This window comes from Bactrocera latifrons, unplaced genomic scaffold (genome assembly GCF_001853355.1).
Source record: "Bactrocera latifrons isolate USDA-ARS-PBARC rearing strain unplaced genomic scaffold, ASM185335v1 scaffold_361, whole genome shotgun sequence".
Lineage (NCBI taxonomy): Eukaryota > Metazoa > Arthropoda > Insecta > Diptera > Tephritidae > Bactrocera > Bactrocera latifrons.
The window spans coordinates 245,628-268,110 of NW_017537003.1; the positions used below are offsets into that span (position 1 = coordinate 245,628).

At 34.5% G+C, this 22,483-nt stretch overlaps 4 protein-coding genes across 5 annotated transcripts; 3 read left to right on the plus strand and 1 right to left on the minus strand.

Moving 5' to 3' along the window:
* Positions 1–4,299: 4,299 nt before the first annotated feature.
* LOC108971872 lies at positions 4,300–13,013 on the plus strand. 2 transcript variants are annotated; one of them, XM_018938195.1, is made up of 6 exons: positions 4,300–4,395; positions 4,471–4,551; positions 9,328–9,448; positions 9,668–9,798; positions 11,354–11,503; positions 11,598–13,013. In XM_018938195.1, the coding sequence occupies exons 2-6, from the start codon at positions 4,500–4,502 to the stop codon at positions 12,746–12,748; spliced, it is 1,605 nt and encodes a 534-aa protein (XP_018793740.1). In that variant the 5' UTR covers positions 4,300–4,395; positions 4,471–4,499; the 3' UTR covers positions 12,749–13,013. The 2 variants fall into 2 exon arrangements, with proteins under 2 accessions (XP_018793740.1, XP_018793741.1); XM_018938196.1 differs by lacking the exon at positions 9,668–9,798 and adding an exon at positions 10,770–10,882.
* A 3,705-nt stretch (positions 13,014–16,718) lies between these two features.
* Positions 16,719–17,755, plus strand: LOC108971871 (ER membrane protein complex subunit 8/9 homolog). Its single transcript, XM_018938194.1, has 2 exons — positions 16,719–17,046; positions 17,168–17,755. The coding sequence occupies exons 1-2, from the start codon at positions 16,849–16,851 to the stop codon at positions 17,576–17,578; spliced, it is 609 nt and encodes a 202-aa protein (XP_018793739.1). The 5' UTR covers positions 16,719–16,848; the 3' UTR covers positions 17,579–17,755.
* Positions 17,756–17,763: 8 nt separating this feature from the next.
* On the minus strand, positions 17,764–19,581 carry LOC108971870 (guanine nucleotide-binding protein subunit beta-2). The gene is made up of 7 exons (XM_018938193.1): positions 19,369–19,581; positions 18,988–19,203; positions 18,680–18,909; positions 18,420–18,621; positions 18,213–18,342; positions 18,071–18,157; positions 17,764–18,003 (listed from the first exon to the last, which is right to left on the minus strand). The coding sequence occupies exons 1-7, from the start codon at positions 19,435–19,437 to the stop codon at positions 17,897–17,899; spliced, it is 1,041 nt and encodes a 346-aa protein (XP_018793738.1). The 5' UTR covers positions 19,438–19,581; the 3' UTR covers positions 17,764–17,896.
* Positions 19,582–19,890: 309 nt separating this feature from the next.
* Positions 19,891–21,533, plus strand: LOC108971869 (jerky protein homolog-like; the record flags this gene model as incomplete). The annotated part of the gene is made up of 3 exons (XM_018938192.1): positions 19,891–19,981; positions 20,618–20,850; positions 20,907–21,533. Coding segments are annotated over exons 1-3 (951 nt in total), but the record flags the coding sequence as incomplete, so codon positions are not given.
* Between the last annotated feature and the right edge of the window lie 950 nt (positions 21,534–22,483).

Here is a 22,483-nt window from a genome sequence, read left to right on the forward strand (position 1 = left end):
GTGAAATTGTCTCTCTTTCCTCCAAAAGTTTATACATTCGATGTTTATTTTGGGCTTTTAATACATGATTCGTTTATGTGATTATGAGTATAAAATTTTTGTATGTATATTTAAATGGTTATCATTATCGCAGTCGTTGTGAGTCTACAAAGATCAATAGCTCATTTGAGCGTGTGCTCAACAAAATTTTGAGAAAAATGAGAGATGACAGATAGCTTAAAAGAAAATATTTTTATGTACGCAAATGGAGATTATATGTAATATAAATTTAAAATTGCCAGTATACCAAAATACTGGCCAGGTTGGTCAATAAGTTTAGTCGTTTGATTAGAACAACATAATTTTTTTATTCAAAATATACTTTATTATCTAATATAACCTCCATGAGCATAAATACACTCGCTACAACGATCCTCTAATCTGTGGATCCCATCCCCGAAGTGAGAATCTGGAAGTTCGCAAATTACGCTTCAACAGCCATCATGACCTTTTCATTTGATGAAAAACGCTTCCCACGCATAAATTTTTTGAGTTCTGGAAATAAATGGAAGTCGCTGGGGTCAATACTGGATGCTCGATTAATTCGAACTTTAACTCATCTATTTTAGCCATTGTCAAAATACTCTTGTGACACGGTGCATTGTCCTGAAGAAAAACGATTTCTTCCTTTAACTCATCCAAAAAGATCAGTACTCAGAAATAATTGTTTTACCAGTTTGCAAGTAATCCACAAACCAAAATCCTCCCACATCCCAAAAAACATTTCCCGCAAATGTCGAGAATTCGGCTCAAAAATTGAGATTTTTAGTTGGGAATAAGTTTGAGATGCAAACAGATCTCTACAAATATTTTGTTGGGTTAATGTTGACACAAATGTCAAAGATCGATATAAAATGATTTAATCGACCAGTGCTTGACCCTAGAGACGTCTATTGGAAAACGGCGGAATCAAAGTTGTAGTTTAAGTTATAAAGATTTGTTACAGTTTTTTGTTAAGAATGAATGCAGATTGGCGCAATTGGCGCACCTATTCACAATATCCATGCAGAATAATCATTTATAAAAAATTTACCGAATCAGCCGTTCGTATATTACTAGATTCTGCAATGGGTGCTCTCGTGCCCTTGTATATTTCGGTATAGGAATACCGATTCATCTCTTTCTCTTCTATAAGACATTATATGACTAAGAAATGTCTTACGATTTTATCACCAGTAAATCATCCAGTAGAAACAAGCGCAAAATATTATTAAAAACTGTTTAGTATTCAAGGTGGCTTTCAAGAGAAAAAAAGAACAACTCATAGCTGTTAGCGCCTAATCGCGATGTCGATTCCATGAAATAGTTGCTTGTGATGCGTTGCAGGTACGCAACAAAAACAGTTTCTTCTAAAATTTACGGCCAATGCTAAACTTATATACATACATACGTACATAAGATCGTTTTAATATTCATGTGAAGAGTGAGTGAAAGAAGCATAATCTAAAAGAAAATGTTAAATAATGTCTCCATTCTCATCAGTCATGCGGCACAACAGCCAACGCCACAACACTTTGATCTTGCAGCGCAGCTTGAAAGCGTACTCGCACATGCTCAATTTGATTACAGGGTAATGAGCCCGGCCCGGCCCAGCCCAACACAGTTCAGCAACGGATAGCAGTATACCATTAGTGAAGAAATATTATTATTTTATTTTTACTGTGTGCGCATGCTTATATGTGGGTATTTAAAAAAGGGGTGGTAAGCAGTATAATCATAATTTCACGGTCATTGTTGATTGTTTACAGCAAAAGTAGCAATCAGACCACAGAGCAATCATGCTTACATACATACATACGTGCGTACATGTAGGTTTATCAGCCAGACATGCATATTGTATATATGCACGAATATGCATGACCGCTTCTGGAAACCTGTGTTAAGGAAGTATTTGCCAATGATTTACATTCAGGTCAAGTCAGTCTGCGATTTAAAGCAATATGATTCACTCAATAAAAAAGGTATGTAATCTTATCAGATAAGACGAAAATAATAGCTCTTTTCGAATAACGGTATATTATCAGACATGGAAAAATTACTAATACTAAGTTTTTTTCATTTTGCCTGATTATTGTGAATGACTTTTGGGCTAGTTTGACGCCAGTGTCTCGTTGTACAGAAAATATATCGAATATCTTTGTTATTTATGTATACTATATATACTAGTATTACTAGTAACGGAATCTTCTAAAATACTCAAAGGAAGATCTAATTCCTTCATAAATATATTAGAGCCACCTACTCAAAAAGGTGAAGTGAAAGACCAATTTCCTGAAGACATTTCCTTCAGGTTAATATTAAGAAGAGACAAGGAAAGTGTTATATGTACTTTTTCTACTGTTCCTTATATCAATACCAGAATTCTCTTTCAAAAGTAAAAATCAAATCACAGACCGATATTGCTTTTTCCAAATTCTACTTCGGTACTACACCCTCGTAAGTTTCTGTTTCAATATCGGACAGGGGACTAAATCTAGGGACCGTAATATTTATCAGAGATAAGTTTAATAATTATTTTGCCTGAAAAAATAATTGTTACATGTTGAGTTTCATTTTTTCTTTACAAAATTTGTTGATAATTTTTTTTTACTGTTTTTCTAGTGTTATAAGTGATCACTTATATAAAAAGGGTTTTAAGACCTTCTAGCCTATCTGCCGAGCAGGGATCTAACAACATTTTCATTATTGGCTCGTTCATTAAACAATTTCATTTGATGACAACAGCTGATCTTTTTGAATTTCTTCGCAGCCAACTTCACACTTAACCATTTTACCGTAACACAGCATTTTCAACATACTGTGTTCGGAGAAGATGTGTTAACCGAACGAAAATATGCGAAATCTTGTTCCGGTTTTGCAAGAATCAAACATTTTATGACCATGGAGTAAATTTTCGTACCAAAATGGGGAATATATAATTTCATAAAATATACACAAAAAAAAATCGTGTTTACATTGCTTGGACACAATTTCGAAATAATGATTAATTGCACCATCAAAACAGAATAAACAAGTGCTGAATCAATCGAAGTTTTGAAGCATTGAAACTACGAGAAGTGAATACTTGGAGAAAGTAAAATTATCGAATAATCGGACATATCGAGTGAATTTGAAAGCAGACAAGTAGTAACGAAAACGTGACAAGACAACTAGCAGAACAAACAATATCTCTGCATTTGCACGCCTACACCGAGTTTGGTAGGCCATACAGTAATATTGCCAGCAGTACAAAATACTTATTATTTTGTAAAATTTCAAATGATATTTCTTATTATAAAATATATGGATATCTATCCTTAAATGGCATTACTTACATATATTCACAGTCGACTTATGCACCCCTGACATTTCACCTGAAAACTGTTGCTTTGGCATTTACTGTCAATTGCACAGAAAGTTTTTTTTATTCCAATTTTTTGAAAATTTGTTTTCTTTTTTACAAATTACAAAGCCACCAACTTGGGTTCCACAACATTCCACAAAAGACTTCAACGCAAGCGACAAACGCATTGGACTCATGTTTCCCCGCCAACAGCGTGGTGAGTAAGTTTACAGCATTTGCGAGCGAGAGAGCCAGAGAGATAGAGCGCTCTTTATAGCATTAAAGCACATTGATCGTGCAGAGTCACGGTAAATATAGGAAGGTTGGCTATTTTAAGCGCTGCGTAACATTTTGCAAAAATATCAGTAAACTTGTTTACAACTTCAATAAGTAGAAGAATGTGTGGTATGATTAAAGAAACTACTGCGGCTTTTTTTGCGAAGAGCTTAGTCAACTCATATAATTGTGAGCATGTGTGAGTTTGTCTGGGCAATAAGAGGTATACCAGGTGTGGTGAATACAAATTGAGAGCGCTTGAACAGGATTTGGTAAATAATGTGTACTTAAATAACAACACACAAATGGAATTGTTTGATTAAACTGATTTCAAAGTGTTACATAACTTGTAGATTTTCACTATTATTAAAACTTTATTTAAAGACATAGAATTGTGAGAATTAAATATTAAATGTACAAACAAACAATATCTCTGCATTTGCTCTGCAATTTTTAAACAATATTGTTTATATCCGTCACCTTCTTCCCTCTCCTACTCATATTGTAGCACCCATTCACCCGCGTGTTCTCTCGAAGTGTAGTGTATACTCTCGTTTACCCCTCTGCAATGAAGTTTTATTTTGTTGTGCTTCAGCCGCTTGCACACTGCAAGAAATCCACCACGCTGCCCCACCGTTTTGGCCATCTTAATAAATAGAACTTGTTGCCAGTGGCCAACACCTAGTGTAAGCGTGGCTGTGTATCGAGTGTAAACCTCGAGAGCTGTCCGTTGAAGATTTTAACCAAATTTTAACAAAGTAAATAACATTTCTTCCCAGCCTGCAGTTATTGAAATTGTATAAATAACGAAAGTACCTTTCCATTAATTTCAGTTTAGTTTTAGTGGAAGCACATACGCAAAATGGCGCGTGTGTTGCCAATTTTCTCTGTATTTTTGCTGTGCTGTGCGCTAGGTGAGTAAAAAAAAATAGTCAGAAATTATATTTAAATATTTCGCTGCTGAGTTTTATAAGATATTTTAATATTTTAAATTCAAAAGTGTATTTTTTAAGAGTGAAAAAGTGTTTTAGAAGACAAAGAAAAAGTTTTCTTAATTTTTTTTATTATTTTTTATTATTATGTATATATATAAAAAAAAAATATATAAATATATTGTGCATAATGAAATCCCTACATTTCCACATTTGTTATCTTCGACTTCAACCGGAAATTATGTCGTTGTCTGTTTAAGCATTCAAATATCCACCAAGTTACATAATTTGTACATGTTCCTTTTTTATAGTCGTGAAAAGACATACAGTTCATTAAAAAAAGATTAACGCAAACAACTTTTCCCATATTTTACATTTTATTTTAAAAAATATGGTTTAAAAGTTACCAAAAAAGTATTAAATATTGTATTTTTGAAACTTCTTTCACTTTTATAATTAAGAAAGATTTGAAATAATATTTATAAATTTTTCAAATTATGTTTTTCTTTTAACTTTTTAACATGCTGAAGTATTATTTTAAGTATTGTAGAAAATACTATGTATTTGTCAATAACTCAATTTTAAAAGCTAATATTTGTAAGTTTCGCGATTTTTTTTAAATTAATTTCAATTCTCCTTTTAATTTATAGTTTTTAAGAATTAACAAAACCTTAGAATTTGCTTTTGATATTAATTTAAAATATTTTTTAAAAGCAATTTTTCTACCAAAGTAGCAAAATATGTATTTTCGCACATTATTTTTTTGATTTTTTTGAGGGTTTCCAAAAAAGTTTAGGTAATATTTTCCAAAAAGTAGTAAAAATTCAAGAGCTAAATACCATTTTTAAATATGCAATTTCACCCTCCCCTCGGCGACTTTCGCACATATCACTTTCATATTTCTCACCAGTTAGCAGCCTTTTTGATCATATAATGAGATTTCCCGTTATTTTATCATCGGGTATCGACGATTTGTAGACAAAAAATTATTAAGAGAAATATAGCTAAAAGTAAACTGAAGCTCCTTCAAAGAGAAAATATTAGTTTAGATTATTCAATGTAATGAGCATACCAACCCGGTGCCGAGTTATACGATGAGGCAGAATCGAAGCCATCAGCTGACCAGAACTTATAAACGAAGACCTAGTGTACTCAATCAGACACTCAAGAAGAAGAAGAAAACATATAAAATTGCACTAATTATTGTCCACAAACTGGTTTCCTATAATGTCGCTGTCCATCATATTCTTGCTTAGAAAAAATCAAGGTTGACAACTAAAGGCTAAACTCATTCAAACCCGTCTGCATCCCCACACACATACACACGCTTGCCTACCGATATTTGAATCCAAGCGCCTGCATTTGAAAATGGCAAAAGTCGCATTGATTTAGCATATGCCAATATCAATTTAAAAAAACACACAACAGCAACAAAATGTAGGCGAGTTAGCACACATCAGCCGACACCTCGGCGAGCTAACGAGCTCACAAACAATTGATAAATCATTAAAGACATGCAATGTCTCGAGCGGTGCCCAATATGCACAGCAAGTTTGCTTGCATTTCTGCCACCATTTTACTGCACTCACATGCATACTCACACACACACATATATATAAACATACAGTACTTTGTCCGTTAAGTTTGTGAAGGTGCGGCCGCTCACGAAAGGTCCCGCTTTAAACCTTTTACTTGGCCTTTTACTGGCGACGAAAACAAAAACAAAGCCTATCATGCAACTGCTGCGCCTTAAATATGAGTATATATGTACATGTGGTCGTGGGTGTTGCAAGCAATTCTACACAGTTAGTGCATGCGATTGAGTGCGTTCAGCAGAACAGCGGTATTTCACGAAGTTAAGCAACTGATTAGCATAAAATATTCATATGAAGAAATCGGAAACCGTTAAAATGTAACTCAAAGCAATTATAAACGAAGTTCTAATATTGTAGGGTTACCAGAAAGCCATTGACTAAACTAAAGTTTAACCGAAATCAAACGAGTTTCTTTACTAGTTATTTTTTGGCGTCTTAAATAGTAAAATGTGGCTGCACCGAAACTAGAGTATATTAGTCATAGTGGCATTTTTTTTAGTAACTATATTTACAGTTTGTGTAGACGCTATATGCTATAGTAATCCGATCTTAACAATGTTGTCGGAGATTATATTGTTACCTTAAGCAGTAATCCATGTCAAATTTCATGAAGATACAGGTGTTACAAACTTCGTGACAAACTTAATATACTCTGTTCAAGGTATAATAAATAGATATGATAGGGAGCATTCCTTTTTCAATATAAAGCACTTTAAATTACACCCTTGAATTGTTGATGATTTGCTAGAAACAAATTCATTTAAATTATATTCTGCAAATAGAATTGGATGAAAAATATAATTGTAAGTTGTGTGGAGATGGCTGTGGTTTTATAAATTTTTAAAGGACCATGCAGTTTTGTTTTTTACTCTACAAGACTTTGTTTTGATCAAGCTCAAGCGGCTTATAGTTTTTAATATTTATAAGTGTTTCAATACAAAAATGGAATTTATTATATTGCGTATGCTAATAAATATATGAATTTATATATGAATATTTAAAAAAATTATAATTAATATTAATTACTTGCATAAAAATGCATTTACGTTAAATTTTAAAGACCTCATTAGACGTAACAATAAATGGTTTTACCACAACCAGTTAAACGATTGCACAAAATTTCGAATGTAATGTTAATGATTACAGGTCTTTTTAAAATGTAAATAGTTGGCCGCCCGGCGTATGCATTACTAATTAGATGTAATTAAGGCCAGTTAAAGCAGAATCGAAAAATACCAGTTTATTTCAACACCTCAGCGAATTCATTAGCATACAGCGATGTGGTATATACTTACATACATATAAATAAAAACATTATTTGTTTCTGAATTTAAAGATTACTATAAGTTACGATATAGGCAAGTGGCTTAGGTCTAATTTTGATTAGCTGTCTCCATAATAACTTAATTCGCTTGCGCTGATATTCAATATTTACATAAACATAAAAGATGAACACCTAAAAAAGCATAATTTTTTTAGTTTTCTTTTGTAAATGAAGCTGTTTGTGTTATTTTTTTATTCCATTTAATAATCGCTTTTATGCAATACCTTCGTAATCTGTGAAACGAGTTGGTTGATTTTCTTGTGTTTTCATTAGTTTTTACTTTTCATTGTGTGGCAGCAACAATGCTTAAGCTCGCAGCTACAGCCGCATAACTTTTACTTTTTATGACCATCAATAGATACGCGTTTTGCGGTGGCAATTACAACTGCGCCGTAACCAGTTTCATGGCACTAATTTTTTTTTTTTTTTGTTGGATTTTCTCTACACCAACTTTACTGTTTATCTCCGTATGTAGCACGCTCACCCAGCGTTACCAGTTCGCAATGGCTAAGAGCATTCCTTGTTTCGATTTCATTTGAGGAATTATAAAATTGGCTTTATTTATTTATAATGATTTAATTTAGGAGGTTACAAATATGCTAGTTTGCACTAAGCATGAATATTGACATAATATTTTTTTATGGAAAGGTAGTTTTCAAAGCAAACTCCAATTTCTCTCAGTTGAAAATAGAATTAACAAAAACAAGAAAAGAAAATAATAAAATCTAGTTTGAAAATGTCGCTTGCTATTGTATTATATGTTTTTTTTTTTGGATTGGCTGAAAATTTTAAACATATTTTTCTTGAATATTAGACCATAATTGTCGGAAAGTGATAACTTAAAAAGACTTCCTTTACCGGTGGTAGAGTTTGCAATCTGGCGTTATCTATACATATGTCGACTGATGAGTTAGAATCTGCTATTTTTATCGATTGTCCAGTGAGAATTTCATGACATTTCATCGATTGGAAGTGAAGTTATTGCGTTTTAAGTGTCAGTATATTTGTATTATCGTGCTAAAATGAGCTTCGAACAAAGAGTCAACATTAACTTTTGTTTTAAAATTGGTAAAACTTTTACCGAAACGTTACAATTGATGAAACAAGTTTTTGGCGATGATTGCCTATCCCGCAGCAGAGTGCACGAGTGGTTTCAACGTTTTCAAAGCAATCGTGAGAACATTAATGACGATCAACATGTGGGCCAATCAAAAATCGTAATCACCAGAAATTCCATCAAAACTGTGAGTGAATTTATCAAAAATCAGCCGAAATCATCATTGAAATGAAATTGAACATCTCCAAAACATCGATATATCGCATTTTGACCGAACAGTTGGGCTTACGAAAGGTGTATGAACGGTTTGTTCCGCGCAAATTGACTATCGACCAAAAATTTATCAGAATCCAATATTCAAAGGAGGATTATTTGACCAAAACTATTTTAAATAAAATAAATTGATTTTGCCGAAAAAACCATTTGTTCTGTTTTTTTAAGTCCTGTTTACTTTAGAACGCATCTTGTATATCGCTCATAAAATCATTTTGAACTTTTTGAAACCAAGTTGTTTGAGTTGTTTTAGTATTTAAGTTGTAATAAAGCGAGATACGGAGATATATTTTAATTTAACATTTTTTATTAGTGGTCTTAAAAGATGGAACAAATCCTTCCTTTTATATATATTATTTTGAGGCGCTCTCACACTGGAATAAGTTGGGCATACATGAAGTTTAGACGTTTTATAAACTAATGCAGCGAAATATGTAAACATTAAAATAAAACATTTACATACACAAACAATTTAAAATAATTATTTCCGTTCTTTTTGCATTATTTAGCAACATGTCAAGATTCCAGGGACAAACTCGAAGGCGTCGATGTTGAAGAGGTGTGCGCCGACAGACCCGCTGACGAGTACTTTCGTTTAGATACCGACGGCGACTGTCGTGAAGTTTACAGGTATGTTACAAGCATTTAAAGCATCTAATTAAATTTTAAATAGAAATTATTAAATATATGTATATAAAAAATTAATTAAAGTTAAAAAGTCCAAAATTAGAGGTCGACATTTTTTCAAAAAAAAAAAAATTTTTCACGAAAAGTGTAGTATTAGAAATATAGTTTATGCTAAGTGTTTTAATACCGTATTAATGCCAACATTTTCTTTGCAAATTGAAGATGTGACAATGCCGGCGAAAACGGCAATACGCGCCTAGCCAACATTAAATGCGCCGGCGGCCTGGCGTTCGATATCACACGACAGACGTGCGATTGGAAATCGAATGTCAAGAATTGTGATCAAATTGAGAGTAAGTCGACCATTTATGGTCCGGCCTGAAAAGTTCAGTGACGTTGTTGTTTTTCTATTTGTTTTTGTTGTTTCTGTTTGGTGTCAAAGAAAAAATAAAAAAAATCGTTGCCCTCAATTTCCATATATACATTCGTATTACCTCTTAGTTAGCAAACACTTCACGAACGAAAATGAAAAATGCGCAAAAACATTTATTGCTAAATACCACAACATATTGGCATTCAAAATCAAACCAAATTTCAATTCACATACTTACTTATATACATACATATATAGTACATACATACATTGTAACCGTTTAATATGAACTTTTTCTGTTTCAAATCTTCATAATGTGTGCTCGGACACCCTTTATAACAGCTACTGTGCCATTAAAAAAAAGTAATGTCGAGTTTTGAAAAGTTTTGAAATTTTTTACAATTCGATATTGGTTGATTTATTGGCCTCTTTCTTGCTAATTTCCTAATGGTATTTTTGTCGCTCTCTGGCTAACTTCTAACTGTCAGTGCAGCTGTTACCACTGACAGCGTATGCTCGTATTATGTATAATTTCATGTTGGCTGTCTTGTTTACTATGTTTTTGTATTTAATTTTCGTTTGCGATCGTTTTTCGTTGTTTCTCCTTACATGTAACTAACAAAATCTTTGTTTTCTTTATTTTCCATATGTGTGCGAGTCCTTTTTGTATACATTCTTCCTCTTTAGCATACATTCCTAAAAATAATAACGCAAAATGAAATGTCAAAAATTCTGTCGAAAAACCAAAGTTCTGCGTACTTTTTGAAAAAAAAAATATATTATCGACGTACCCTGCATTATTTTATTCACTTAATTTTATACAAGGACTAAGTAAAAAGCTTTAGTAAAAAAATTATTATTCAATCATTATTTTTAACGGTAAAACTAAGTAATTGAACTCACCAAGTCTTAACAATGGACACTATTTGCAATCTGTTTGTGTTCCCTTAGATGTACAAAATCGGGTTTGAAAGAAATTCAGTGCCCCTCCGGCTTGGCCTTCGATATTTTAAAACAAACCTGTGACTGGAAAGCAAAAGTAACTAACTGCGATGAAAAAGAGAGTAAGTGTCTTAAATTCCAATACACAAAGCAATATGCGCCATATTTTTGCTAACTACAATAAATGTAAATAAGGTAGACGTAATAACTTTTGCCATCACTGTACACATAGTTATGTGCGTAGCGTTAGTTTTGAAAGTTTCCAGTTGAACCGCACCGCAGCTTATTCACATTTAATTGTCCGAATTTAATTGAGAAAATGCGAAAAAACTGTGTTGCTTAAAAATGGAGGTTTCTGTTAAAATTTTGGAACTTTGGTTTTGGTGTTGTTGCACATAAAAGGCTAACAAACAATTCGGATTACATACTTTTGTTTTTTAATAACCACACGCCACACAAACTCTACCACTTTCCTTTACTCACTTTTGTATATAATTCTTCAATTATCCACTAACTGATAATGTGTTTTGGACTGCCGTTATTTATTTCTTCCCATAAATTAACACGTTCTTTTGCATATTTACACGACTTAGAACCACGTAAGGTTAAGCCCATATTGAAGACTGATGAGCCCATCTGCCCAGAGGGTAAACTATCCTGCGGTGATGGCGAGTGTCTTGACAAGGAACTGTTCTGTAACGGCAAACCTGACTGCAAAGATGAGTCCGACGAGAATGCCTGCTGTAAGTAGGGACATCTTGTTTTTTTGTTTTTTTTTACAATACCTTACTGCAATGTGGAACATAAACCAATTCTGCTTTTATTTTCTCCACACAGCCGTTGATGACGATCCAAATCGCGCTCCCGAGTGCGACCCCACACAATGCGCATTGCCCGATTGTTTTTGCTCGGCTGATGGTACGCGCATACCAGGCGCCATAGAGCCCACACAGGTGCCACAGATGATAACCATTACCTTCAACGGTGCTGTCAATGTGGATAATATCGATTTGTACGAAGACATCTTCAATGGTCAACGTCAGAATCCAAATGGCTGCTCGATCAAGGGTACCTTCTTCGTTTCACACAAATATACTAATTATTCGGCTGTGCAAGATTTGCACCGTCGCGGTCACGAGATCTCGGTCTTCTCATTGACACACAAAGATGATCCAAACTACTGGAGCAGCGGTTCGTACGATGATTGGCTCGCCGAAATGGCTGGCGCTCGTTTGATTATCGAACGTTTCGCGAATATTACTGATGGTTCGATTATTGGTATGCGTGCCCCTTATTTGCGTGTCGGTGGCAACAAACAATTCGAGATGATGGCTGATCAATTCTTCGTGTATGATGCCTCAATTACCGCCTCGTTGGGACGTGTGCCCATCTGGCCTTACACACTGTACTTCCGCATGCCACACAAATGTAACGGTAACGCACATAACTGCCCATCTCGTAGCCACCCAGTGTGGGAAATGGTCATGAACGAATTGGATCGTCGTGATGACCCGACCTTCGACGAGTCGCTGCCCGGTTGTCACATGGTGGACTCGTGCTCAAACGTCGCCTCCGGCGATCAATTCGCACGTCTATTGCGTCACAATTTCAACCGTCACTACAACAGCAACCGTGCTCCATTAGGTCTGCACTTCCATGCTTCATGGCTTAAGTCTAAGAAGGAGTACCGTGATGAACTTATCAAATTCATCGAAGAGATGCTGACACGTAATGACGTATTTTTCGTTACCAATCTGCAAGTTATCCAATGGATGCAGAATCCAACTGAACTCAATTCACTGCGTGATTTCCAGGAATGGAAAGAGAAGTGTGATGTTAAGGGTCAACCGTACTGTTCGTTGCCCAACGCGTGTCCACTGACGACGAGAGAGCTGCCTGGAGAGACTCTACGTCTCTTCACCTGTATGGAGTGCCCCAACAACTATCCATGGATCTTGGATCCCACAGGCGATGGTTTCTCAGTTTAAGTTCGTTAGTAGATTAGAAAAGAATACACACACATTACTCACATACACACACACACAAAATGTAGGAAGCAGAAGGAAGAAAAATTTTAGTAATTTATACTTAAGACCGGAAGGAGTTTTATACAAATTCTACTTCATTACCTTTATTTGTAACTTAATAATTTGCAACTCGTAGTAGTTCCACCGAGAGTCTGATCTATTAAACAAAAAAACTAAATTTAAAGTGTAATTATTTCTTCGAAATGTTAAACGAAACTTTGTTACAGTGGAAAATACTCATAACAGTAAAATAATTACCTTGCCTTTTAGTATCTGCCTCTCACTTTTCTAAAAATAATTTCCGACTTTTGTTCTTAACTTCTTCACCTAACGATTACTTGAAGTCTTTGCTAGTTTAGACTAAAAGCTCTGCGACACTTTCTCTTCAACTTCACACAATCCATCCGCAACTATTCTTATGTTCTTCAAATATCTGACATATCTACTTCTATCTTTTAACTATTTCCTTTACATTTTATTTGTTTATCTTCATTTTTCTTTTGATAAACTTTTCTGCTTTCTTGTACATGTTCTATTCCTCTATTTATTCCACCTACTCTTATGATCTTTCTAATGTAAAATATTTCCTGTACAAAGTGATATATTCTTATTTTTCACCACTTCTATGAACTCTCTTCTTCTCCGCTTTCCACTTTTACATTTTCCTTTTACTGTGTTTTCTCTTCAAGAAAAGCGCCAAATATATCACAACAGTTTATATTCGTTTTTAATTATGTTAGTATTTTAACTAAGAAATACAAGAAAATGAATTTTTCTCTAAGAAAATTGAATTGTTTTAAAGCAAAATAAAATTCCTAAAGAAATTAAATTTTTATTTTTATTTTTAAAATTTCTTGAGCCATACACATGTTTAATTTAATAACAGTCAGCTACGAAAACTGCCTGTTTCATGTGCTGAACAATGATCGCGACAGACTGCAGCAACGCGACAGTAAACTGAAAATGGCGTTGTGAATCCTACTACATGAACGTTTGTGAGAGGGCAGCAACATAACAATGGCCGACATGTGCACAAAACAACGCAGTTGTCCATTTTGCATGTACAGAATTTCGTTGTGGTATTAGTATACCTTGCACTTCAATGAAAATTTCATTATTTTGTTCAAACTGAAATTTTTTATGCAAAAAATTAGTAAATAGGTAAATTTATTTGTTTTAATTTATCAATTGTTATTACAAATGATATATTACAGCTATTTTATGCTTTTATTTGTAAAGTAGCGTCAGGTTAGAGTTTTGAATAATTTTACATTTTACATATTAGTGGTGGTGATGCCTCTACATCATCTCTCTACAGTCGTCCTTCTGTCGTTGGCAAATATAAAAATATATTGAAGAAACGGGGCATCTCGACAGGATAAAATCTATGTCTTACTAAGTTCCTTATTACACGAAGCAACTTTTGTTGCTGCAACTCTTGGTTTATTGGCGAGGGGGCGACGAGGAGAGGAGAATCGCGCCGAGTTTCCATTGTTCAGCAACTCGCTTTGTGCTCTTATTCGTAACAGTTCGCTGCGACGTTTTTCGGCATTCGTGTTCTTTCTTTCGCAGTACATAGTTGCATTTGCGTATATTATTTTGAAATTAATATTTTGAATATATTTAAAAAATTTAATTTCATCTTTTGGTACGTAATTTGCAAATATGTGTACAAATATACATAATTTAATATAAATATTTTAGAAAATGGAGTATGACAAAAAAATCGAATTAATTAAAGATATTGTGAAATATATGGAGGAAGCCATACAAATTGATTCAGACGATAGTGAAGATCTGTTATATAACCTTTTTTTTAATTTGAATTATAAATAAAATGTATTCTTAATTGACAGAACTGATTAATATATGTGATAGAGTGGCCCAAATACATATAAGGAAAAAGAAACGACAATGGGTTAAAGTAAAGTGAAAGAGAATGAGAAAAAAACTTGCTCGTGTGAATGCAATTGGCAACAGCAAAAGAGAATCGCCCGAGAATCAGCAACAAAAGTTGCTTCGTGTAATAGCCGAGTAACTGTATTGCCGTGCCTATTGCCTGTGGAGACTCCACATTGCTTATTGCTTACAATATATAGAATACCATATATTGTAAACAATAAGGTGTCACTTCAGCAGTTTGACGGCGCAGTTTTCATTTCTATGAAAGTTTCAAAGAGGCAACATATCCCATTTGCACATATGCCGACGGCATTTTCATTTCGGTAATATGAAATGTAGAAGAGCATTGTCACAATTATTATATAGTAGTCCAAAAATATGAATTCTCATTTTTCCAGAAATACGTTTGTGAAAAAAAGGATCTTTCTTCTTTGTTATTATCTTATTTTTCCCAGAAATACATATGTAAATTTTTTTTCCTCATAAAAGCTACATCAGCTACCTACCCGACGGCATTTCGCAATGTGATAAAATAAATTTTTCAAGAGCTCAAAGCATGCGCTACATCAGCTCGAACCTAAATACCCTACGGCTTTGCGAAAGTGATTATGTTATGAGATCAAATCCCCACATACAGATTTGGCAATGGCAATAGCAATAGATTTGACAGTTAGTACGACATGGATTTTATCCTGTCGAGATGCCCCGTTAGCGAGAGCGGCAACTGTACTAACTGTATTGCCGTGCCTATTGCCTGTGGAGACTCCATATTGCTTATTTCTTACAATATATGGATTACTAATTAGTTTGCCATATATTGTAAGAAATAAGCTGTCACTTCAGCAGTTTGGCAGCGCAGTTTTCATTTCTATGAAGATTTTGAAGAGGCAACATATGCCATTTGCACATACATGTGCTGACGGCATTTTCATTTCGGTAATCTGAAATTTAGAAGAGCGAGTATTAAGACGGTTTTGTTATATTTTAAAAATAAAGTACATTTTCAAAATAACATTTTTCCAAAAAATTTAGTTTATTATTATTAATTTACAAAATAGTAATGCAAATTGGGTTGAGAATGAGCGAAGTCTTAAATTTAATATACTTATACAAGTATTAATCAAAATATCATTGCTCATTTTAAATTTATTATTTTAATTGGTATACAAAATTTATGCCGCATTTATTATAAGTAGTCTAAAAATATCACTTCTTATTTTTCCCAGAAATACATTTGTAAAAAAGGATCTTTCTCCTCTTTATTTTCCACATAAATGATTTCAACAGTTCAAGAGCTCAAAAAAATTTGATAAAATACATTTTTCAAAAGCTCAAAGCATGCGCTACATCAGCTCGAACCTTTCTACCCTACGCCTTTGCGCAAATGATTGCGTCAAGATAACAAATGCCAACATACAGATTTGGCAATGGCAATAGCAATAGATTTGACAGTTAGTATGACATAAATTTTATCCTGTCGAGATGCCCCGTTAAGTAGAATTTCTCTAATCGTAAACCGGATCTTCTTAGTACTTTCGGCTTTGAGTGTAATGCTTTTAAGGCTCACTCTCGTTTCTCGCGCAATTCGAGCTCTTTGTCTGCAATGAGTGATTGAGGAATGACATCGGCCTGCAGTAGTAGTTGTAGTCTTCAAGAACGTTTTTTGGTCCTTTCCCCATATGCCAGCCAACGACTTGAGTGTATAAGGAGAGAAGGAGCATAGACTGTCAAAAATCGCACCTAAATTTTTAGGATGACAGTCGGAATCTTAACTTAATGTGTACTCCTTGGTCCGGTTAGTGAATTTGACCGCTGTTTGGTGGAAGCGAAAAAGATCGGCACTAGTTATATAATATTTCAACGCCACTAATTTCTTAAATTTACCGTTAAATAACTGTGGTGACAATGTTGGGGGCAAAATATTTAATTCGACGTTTTGGTCATCAAAATATCTGGCCACACTGCTTTGACATGTTCACAATAAAGCGTTTAATTACTTATTTTGCCAAACGCATTTCGAAGTCGAGACAGCTGGATTTGACAGCATTAATTTATTTTATTAGCTGACTTTCCCACTAGAAAATTCATACGTGTTTTTCCTCGACTATCTGTGTTTTCGCTTTTGTTGAAATAAATATATTCGCTCACTTTGTAGCAATATGACTGACTATCTATTCAATGAACGTGCTTATGCCAAAATAATTTTCCATGCTGCCAAATATCCACACTTGGCCGTTAATGGAGTTCTATTAAGTGAGAAGACACCGAAAGGCAACACAGTGCAAGTAGTTGACGCGATACCACTATTCCATCAATGTCTCTATGTTACACCAATGGCAGAGATTGCGCTTACACAGGTATACAATTAGTGTAATATATAACTTGCGAGACTTTGATTGAGATGTATTATTGTTCTATTTCAAGTTTAAGAATTATATGATTCTATTACTTATACGCTCTTTTTTCTTTGTTGCAAAGGTTGACGCATTCGCCGAGCGCGAAAATTTGATTGTAGCCGGCTACTATGTAGCTCCAGAGAACCTGTATGACAGCAGCGTAGAAAAGGCACCCGCGGCGAAAATCGGTGAAAAAATTCTTGAAACTAACAAAAATGCTTGCTTCGTAGTAGTAGACAATAAGTTAATGCGCTTGAATCATACACAAGCAGCATTGAAAGTATTTAGTAGTAGCGGAGAGTCCGCGCGTTGGTCAAAAGCTAACTACACACTCGCTCAGCAGAAAATAACGCTACAAACTGTATCAGAGTTGTTACAGCGCGGAGCTATGCGTGAAGTGGTGGACTTCGATAATCATTTAGATAATCCAGCGAACGATTGGACGAATCAACACTATAACCGGGATTTAAAGCAGCTTATGGCTATGTACTAGTTCTATAAAGAGGTATTAAATTGACAGGGGGTCAAGGTGTCTAATTGTAGCGTGCAATTTTGGTAATAGAGTCTCTATGCATTTCTGTTTAAACGTATTTGTTTGATAGTATTTTGATGAAAATATTAAAATATCTATGAAACCTAGCTAAAGAAATAAATAATACATATATAATTACATGATAAACGCGCTTTTCTAAAGTATTTATTTTAAATTTCATCTATTTTCTGAGCATTGACATTTTAGTTTGAAAAATTTGCACAGGTCTGCCTTACGAATACATTCCGCTTGAGTAAAAATTCCGTTAATAAATCGAATTTAAAGCCAAAGGCGCACCTGCTGATCCCAGCTAGTAGATGCAAGGCACATGCCATTCGGTGAGAGGCCAATGCATGTGATGCGATTTTCATGACCTTGTAGCATTGCTGGAAATTATTAAATATAAATGTTATTTAATCATATTTTTTAGCGGCGTTCAATGTCGTAGTTTACCATTGTGTGAAACTTTAACTGTATCCCAAGCATGAATGTTTCCCTCAATTCCAGAACACATCAAATAGCGTCCACTGGTTGATAGAGCTATACAAACATAAAACATATTTATAAAAAAAACAAGAAAAATTTCTTCATATACCGCACGAAGTGAAGCCTGTGTTTTTCTGCGGTGGCTCGTATTGGGCTATTTGCTGATCAGATCGTATATCATAAAGACGCGCTGTTTGGTCCTCAGAGCAAGAGGCGAACCCAAAACCACTTGGATGATACTATAAGAAAATATAATGTGTGATCTTTGTATAGACATTATGTTGTGTGGTATGTAATATATAAAAATATTACTTACGCAGACAGAATTTACGTCCATTTCGTGACCGAAGAACATTTGCTTGTATGTATCTTCACGTACATCCCACAGTTTCGCTGTCTTATCTACTGAACCTGTTATATACGTCTTCATGTCGGGCGAAAGACTTAAACCAGCAATATCACCAGCATGCCCGTTGAAATCCATTGTTTTCACACCCTTCTCCAAGTCCCAATGACAACTGCAAATATTTGAGTTTTATATCCCGAGCCGTCTTTAATTGTAATCAATTATATTACATTTTCATATCACCCGAGCCCGTTATTAAATGTCCGTCATCTAAGAATCGACATGAACTCAAAAAACCCTCGTAACCCAAAAGTTCTCGTGTCATTTTGGCGACGCCAGAAGCATCTCGATTATTTACATCATAAACTGTGCACTGATTATCCATACCACCACAAGCGACAAAGTTGCCCGATGGAGAGAAAGCGACTGTCATAACCCATGCCGAACGCAGAGGAATAACCTAGAAAAACAAAATACCCAATAAATGGATTTCAAAAAATTAACAAAATGTAAGTAATTAAGAAATTGTACTTTGTACCTGAACTTTGTTTGCCGTCCACGTATCCCATATAATTAGTTTTCCATCCAACGAACCAGTGACACAGTGTCGAGAATCGCCAGCAAAGTGTACAGAGTTGACTTTGTTTATGTGACCTTTCAGAATCTTCTTCGAACTGAGTCTTAATTTAGGTACATCACCCATATCACCACATTTTTCCTGCCATGTACAGTCAGCTTTGGCCTTTTGATCGTCCTAGAGAAAGTAAATGTGATCAGTTCGCTTCTTTATTTAATTAATACACACCGTGTAATATATGTAATTAAAATTATAATAAGTAATACTTTTATGCAATAAAATGCTTTGATAAATGATTGAATATGTTCATTATGCCTTAATTTGTTTAACTTCAAGGCCTACCTTGAACTTTTGAATCATTCCATTAATCTCATCGTGAAGTTTTTGAGTTTCAGGATCAATTTTAGGCATTTTGAGTTATTTAATTGTTTTTGGTATTCTTAATTAATGTATTTAATACAGTTTACAATGAAATAAACTTATTTACACTAACACTTTTTACTGACCGCCACTACCTATTCAAAGTCAACGTCTGCATGCCAACTGTTCTACGAAAAGTTTTTGAAAATTTTCACTGTTACGATATTTGCGCCGTTATAAAAAAACCAAAACATTAATGCAATTAACTAATTGGATTGAAATTTTAGTGGGAAATATAGGGCGAGAGTGCATGCGCAAACCGAAATCGAAGGGTACTTTTTTCATGACCACCATCGAAAAGCAGAAGAAACGACATTAAGCCAGAGAACGTAAAGTCAGACAGAGAACGTAAGGAATTCGCCGCATTTGTTAAAATTGTAGGTCGGAATTCGCCTCACAATCTTAACATTTTTTACAATTCTCTCACATATTATAACAGAGAAAATGAAGAGAAATAAATACAGTAGAATCGCGCAAAAGTTAACTCGCGAGAAAGTTAAACTTTCGGCTAAGTTTACCGATTTTGAGCGTCCACGTACTGCTCTAAAAAGTTAACTTCGGGTTAAAAAGTTAACTTCGGGTTAACTTTTTTGAACTTTTCTATTTTTTCAAACCCAACCGTTTGTTTGGCAAGAAAAACAAGCTCGGGTATTCCCCTCATTGCTATGTATTCCCCGAATTTCTATGTAAAAAATTATAGTCGGTGTAGCGAGGTACATACATACGTAGGGTGTCATGAGCGTTTAAACTTGCGAGTTGTTTATGGTTAGTGTATTAAAAAATGCCAACAAAGCAGAGAAAATCGTTGCAAATCAGATTAAATTTGCATCAAAAAGCTGAGATTTTAAGAAAACTCAATGAAGGTATTCATGGAAATCGATTGGCGTTGGATTATAATGTATCTAAGGCGGCCATCTCAAAAATAAAGAAAAAACGTCATGAAATTTTGGAGGCAGTGGCAAACACACATGAAGCTGCAACCAAGAAAACTTTACATAAATCGGAACATCCCGTTCTTGAGGCAAGGTTGTAGAAATGGTTCTTAAGCCAAAGACAGTGTAATTGTGCAATGAGTGGTTCAATTTTAAAGGCAAGAGCCAAGCTCGAATTTGCCAAATTGCACACAGGAAAACAATTTCATGCAAGTGATGGATGGCTTGCAAATTTTAAGAGAAGATTCGGTATTCGCCACCTGGCCGAAAAATAGCAAAGGATAGAATCACATTTATGTTGTGTGCGAACGTAGATGGTTCGCATAAGTTGAAACCATTGATAATTGGTAAATCCGCAAACCCCCGTTGCTTGAAGGGGTTTGAAAACCCATTGGAATATGCCAACTCGCAAAAGTCTTGGATAAATTCAGAGCTATTCTTCCGCTGGTTCCATCATTCCTTTATTAAGCAGGTAAATTTATTTTTTCTATCCTTTAAAATTTTTAAGTGTGCCAAAATATTTGTAAGGTTCGCAAATTTTCTGCTGAAAATAATTTACCACCAAGGGCATTATTGCTGATTGACAACTGTACTGCACATAAACCAATTGACAAGTTACAGTCAGATGATGCAAACATTGCGGCAATGCTTTTACCACCTAACGTGACAGCTGTTTTGCAGCCCATGGATCAAAATACCATAAGACTGGTCAAGTTAGAATACCGGGCTAAACTGTTATGGAACATTGTAGCACAAGAAAACATTCCGGTTGAGAATATTTTGAAAGGACATTCAATTCGTGATGCCATCTTGCTGCTTAAATTAGCGTGGGATGAATTGCCAAGAGCTGTGCTTATAAAAGCTTGGAAAAATATAAAACAGTGGGACGATGATCAATACGACAGCGAAGACGAAATTCCATTGCTTACATTGATTAGATCAAATAGTTCTCACGATGTTACACTTCGAGAGGTACAATCGTTATTGTCCAAGGTGGGTGGTGTTGACGTCAGCAGTGAAGACATCGAAAATTGGAACGACGATCAAAATACGGAAGATGATGAAGATTTCGAAGTGTCTGACAATGAAGATTTCGAAGTGTCTGACAATGAAGATGAAGAACCAGTTGTCGAGGAAGATATGCAACAACAGAAAGTCAGTTTTTCCGAAGCAGTTGAATGCATCAATACCTTGATAAAGTGGTATGAAAACAATAATGATGCAAATCAGATAGCACATCTTATTAATATGCGTACGAAAATTGTCAGGAGCTATTACACAAAAGAAAAGAAACAAACAAGTCTCGACCGCTTCTTTAAACCAGCCCTTACAAATTAATATGTACATATGTATTTATGTATAATGTGAAAAAGTACAAACTAAATCTAAGTTTATGTTTTGTTAAGAGTAAAAGTCAGTCATACAAATAAATTGAACGTATTATATCATCAAAATTATGTTTATTTCCGTGTTTTTTTTTCAAAATCGAAACCCCTTTGGAAAAGTTAATATTTCAGAAAAGTAAAACACCCTTGGGACATTTTGGTTAACTTTTTCGCGATTCTACTGTATTTACGGCATGGCATATATGCCCAAGCAGAGAATATGAAGAAACTCCCAACGAAGAATCAGAGAATTTAAAACATAGAGAAGGTGCAAATTGAATCAGAGAACTTAAAACATAGAGAAGGTGCAGGTTCGATGTCGAACAWTTTATAAGATTGTGATARGGAATTCACCTCACAACCACAGAATTCACGATGTGAAATGTTAACATTTTTAACAGTTCTCCACATACTCAAACAGAGAATATGAAGAGAAATAAATATATGTATTTTCGGCCTATAATGACATGCCATATATGCTCAAGCAGAGAATATTGAAGAAAAATAAGTTCTTTGATTTTCCACTTTTAACAGCGAAAAATGTGTTTAAATACAGCTCTCTCACATACTTAAGAATATGAAGAGACATAAATGTATGTATGCATGCTCCTTATGATACTCCCAACAACAGCATTGTGATATTTCCATGCTTCAATTTTTGCCGTCGGCATGTAAAAATAATTATGATATGAGTATAATTTTGTATGAATGCATGCATAG

Coding starts and splice junctions, on each gene's coding strand:
- LOC108971871 (XM_018938194.1), top strand. CDS start 16,849: ATGACTGACTATCTATTCAATGAACGTGCTTATGCCAAAATAATTTTC. Junction 17,047..17,167: donor CAGAGATTGCGCTTACACAG/GTATACAATTAG, acceptor TTTGTTGCAAAG/GTTGACGCATTCGCCGAGCG.
- LOC108971870 (XM_018938193.1), bottom strand. CDS start 19,437: ATGCCTAAAATTGATCCTGAAACTCAAAAACTTCACGATGAGATTAAT. Junction 18,622..18,679: donor GGCTCGGGTGATATGAAAAT/GTAATATAATTG, acceptor AAATATTTGCAG/TTGTCATTGGGACTTGGAGA. Junction 18,004..18,070: donor AGTTAAAGTTTCACACAATG/GTAAACTACGAC, acceptor AATAATTTCCAG/CAATGCTACAAGGTCATGAA.
- LOC108971872 (XM_018938195.1), top strand. CDS start 4,500: ATGGCGCGTGTGTTGCCAATTTTCTCTGTATTTTTGCTGTGCTGTGCG. Junction 4,552..9,327: donor TTTGCTGTGCTGTGCGCTAG/GTGAGTAAAAAA, acceptor TGCATTATTTAG/CAACATGTCAAGATTCCAGG. Junction 9,449..9,667: donor GACTGTCGTGAAGTTTACAG/GTATGTTACAAG, acceptor TGCAAATTGAAG/ATGTGACAATGCCGGCGAAA.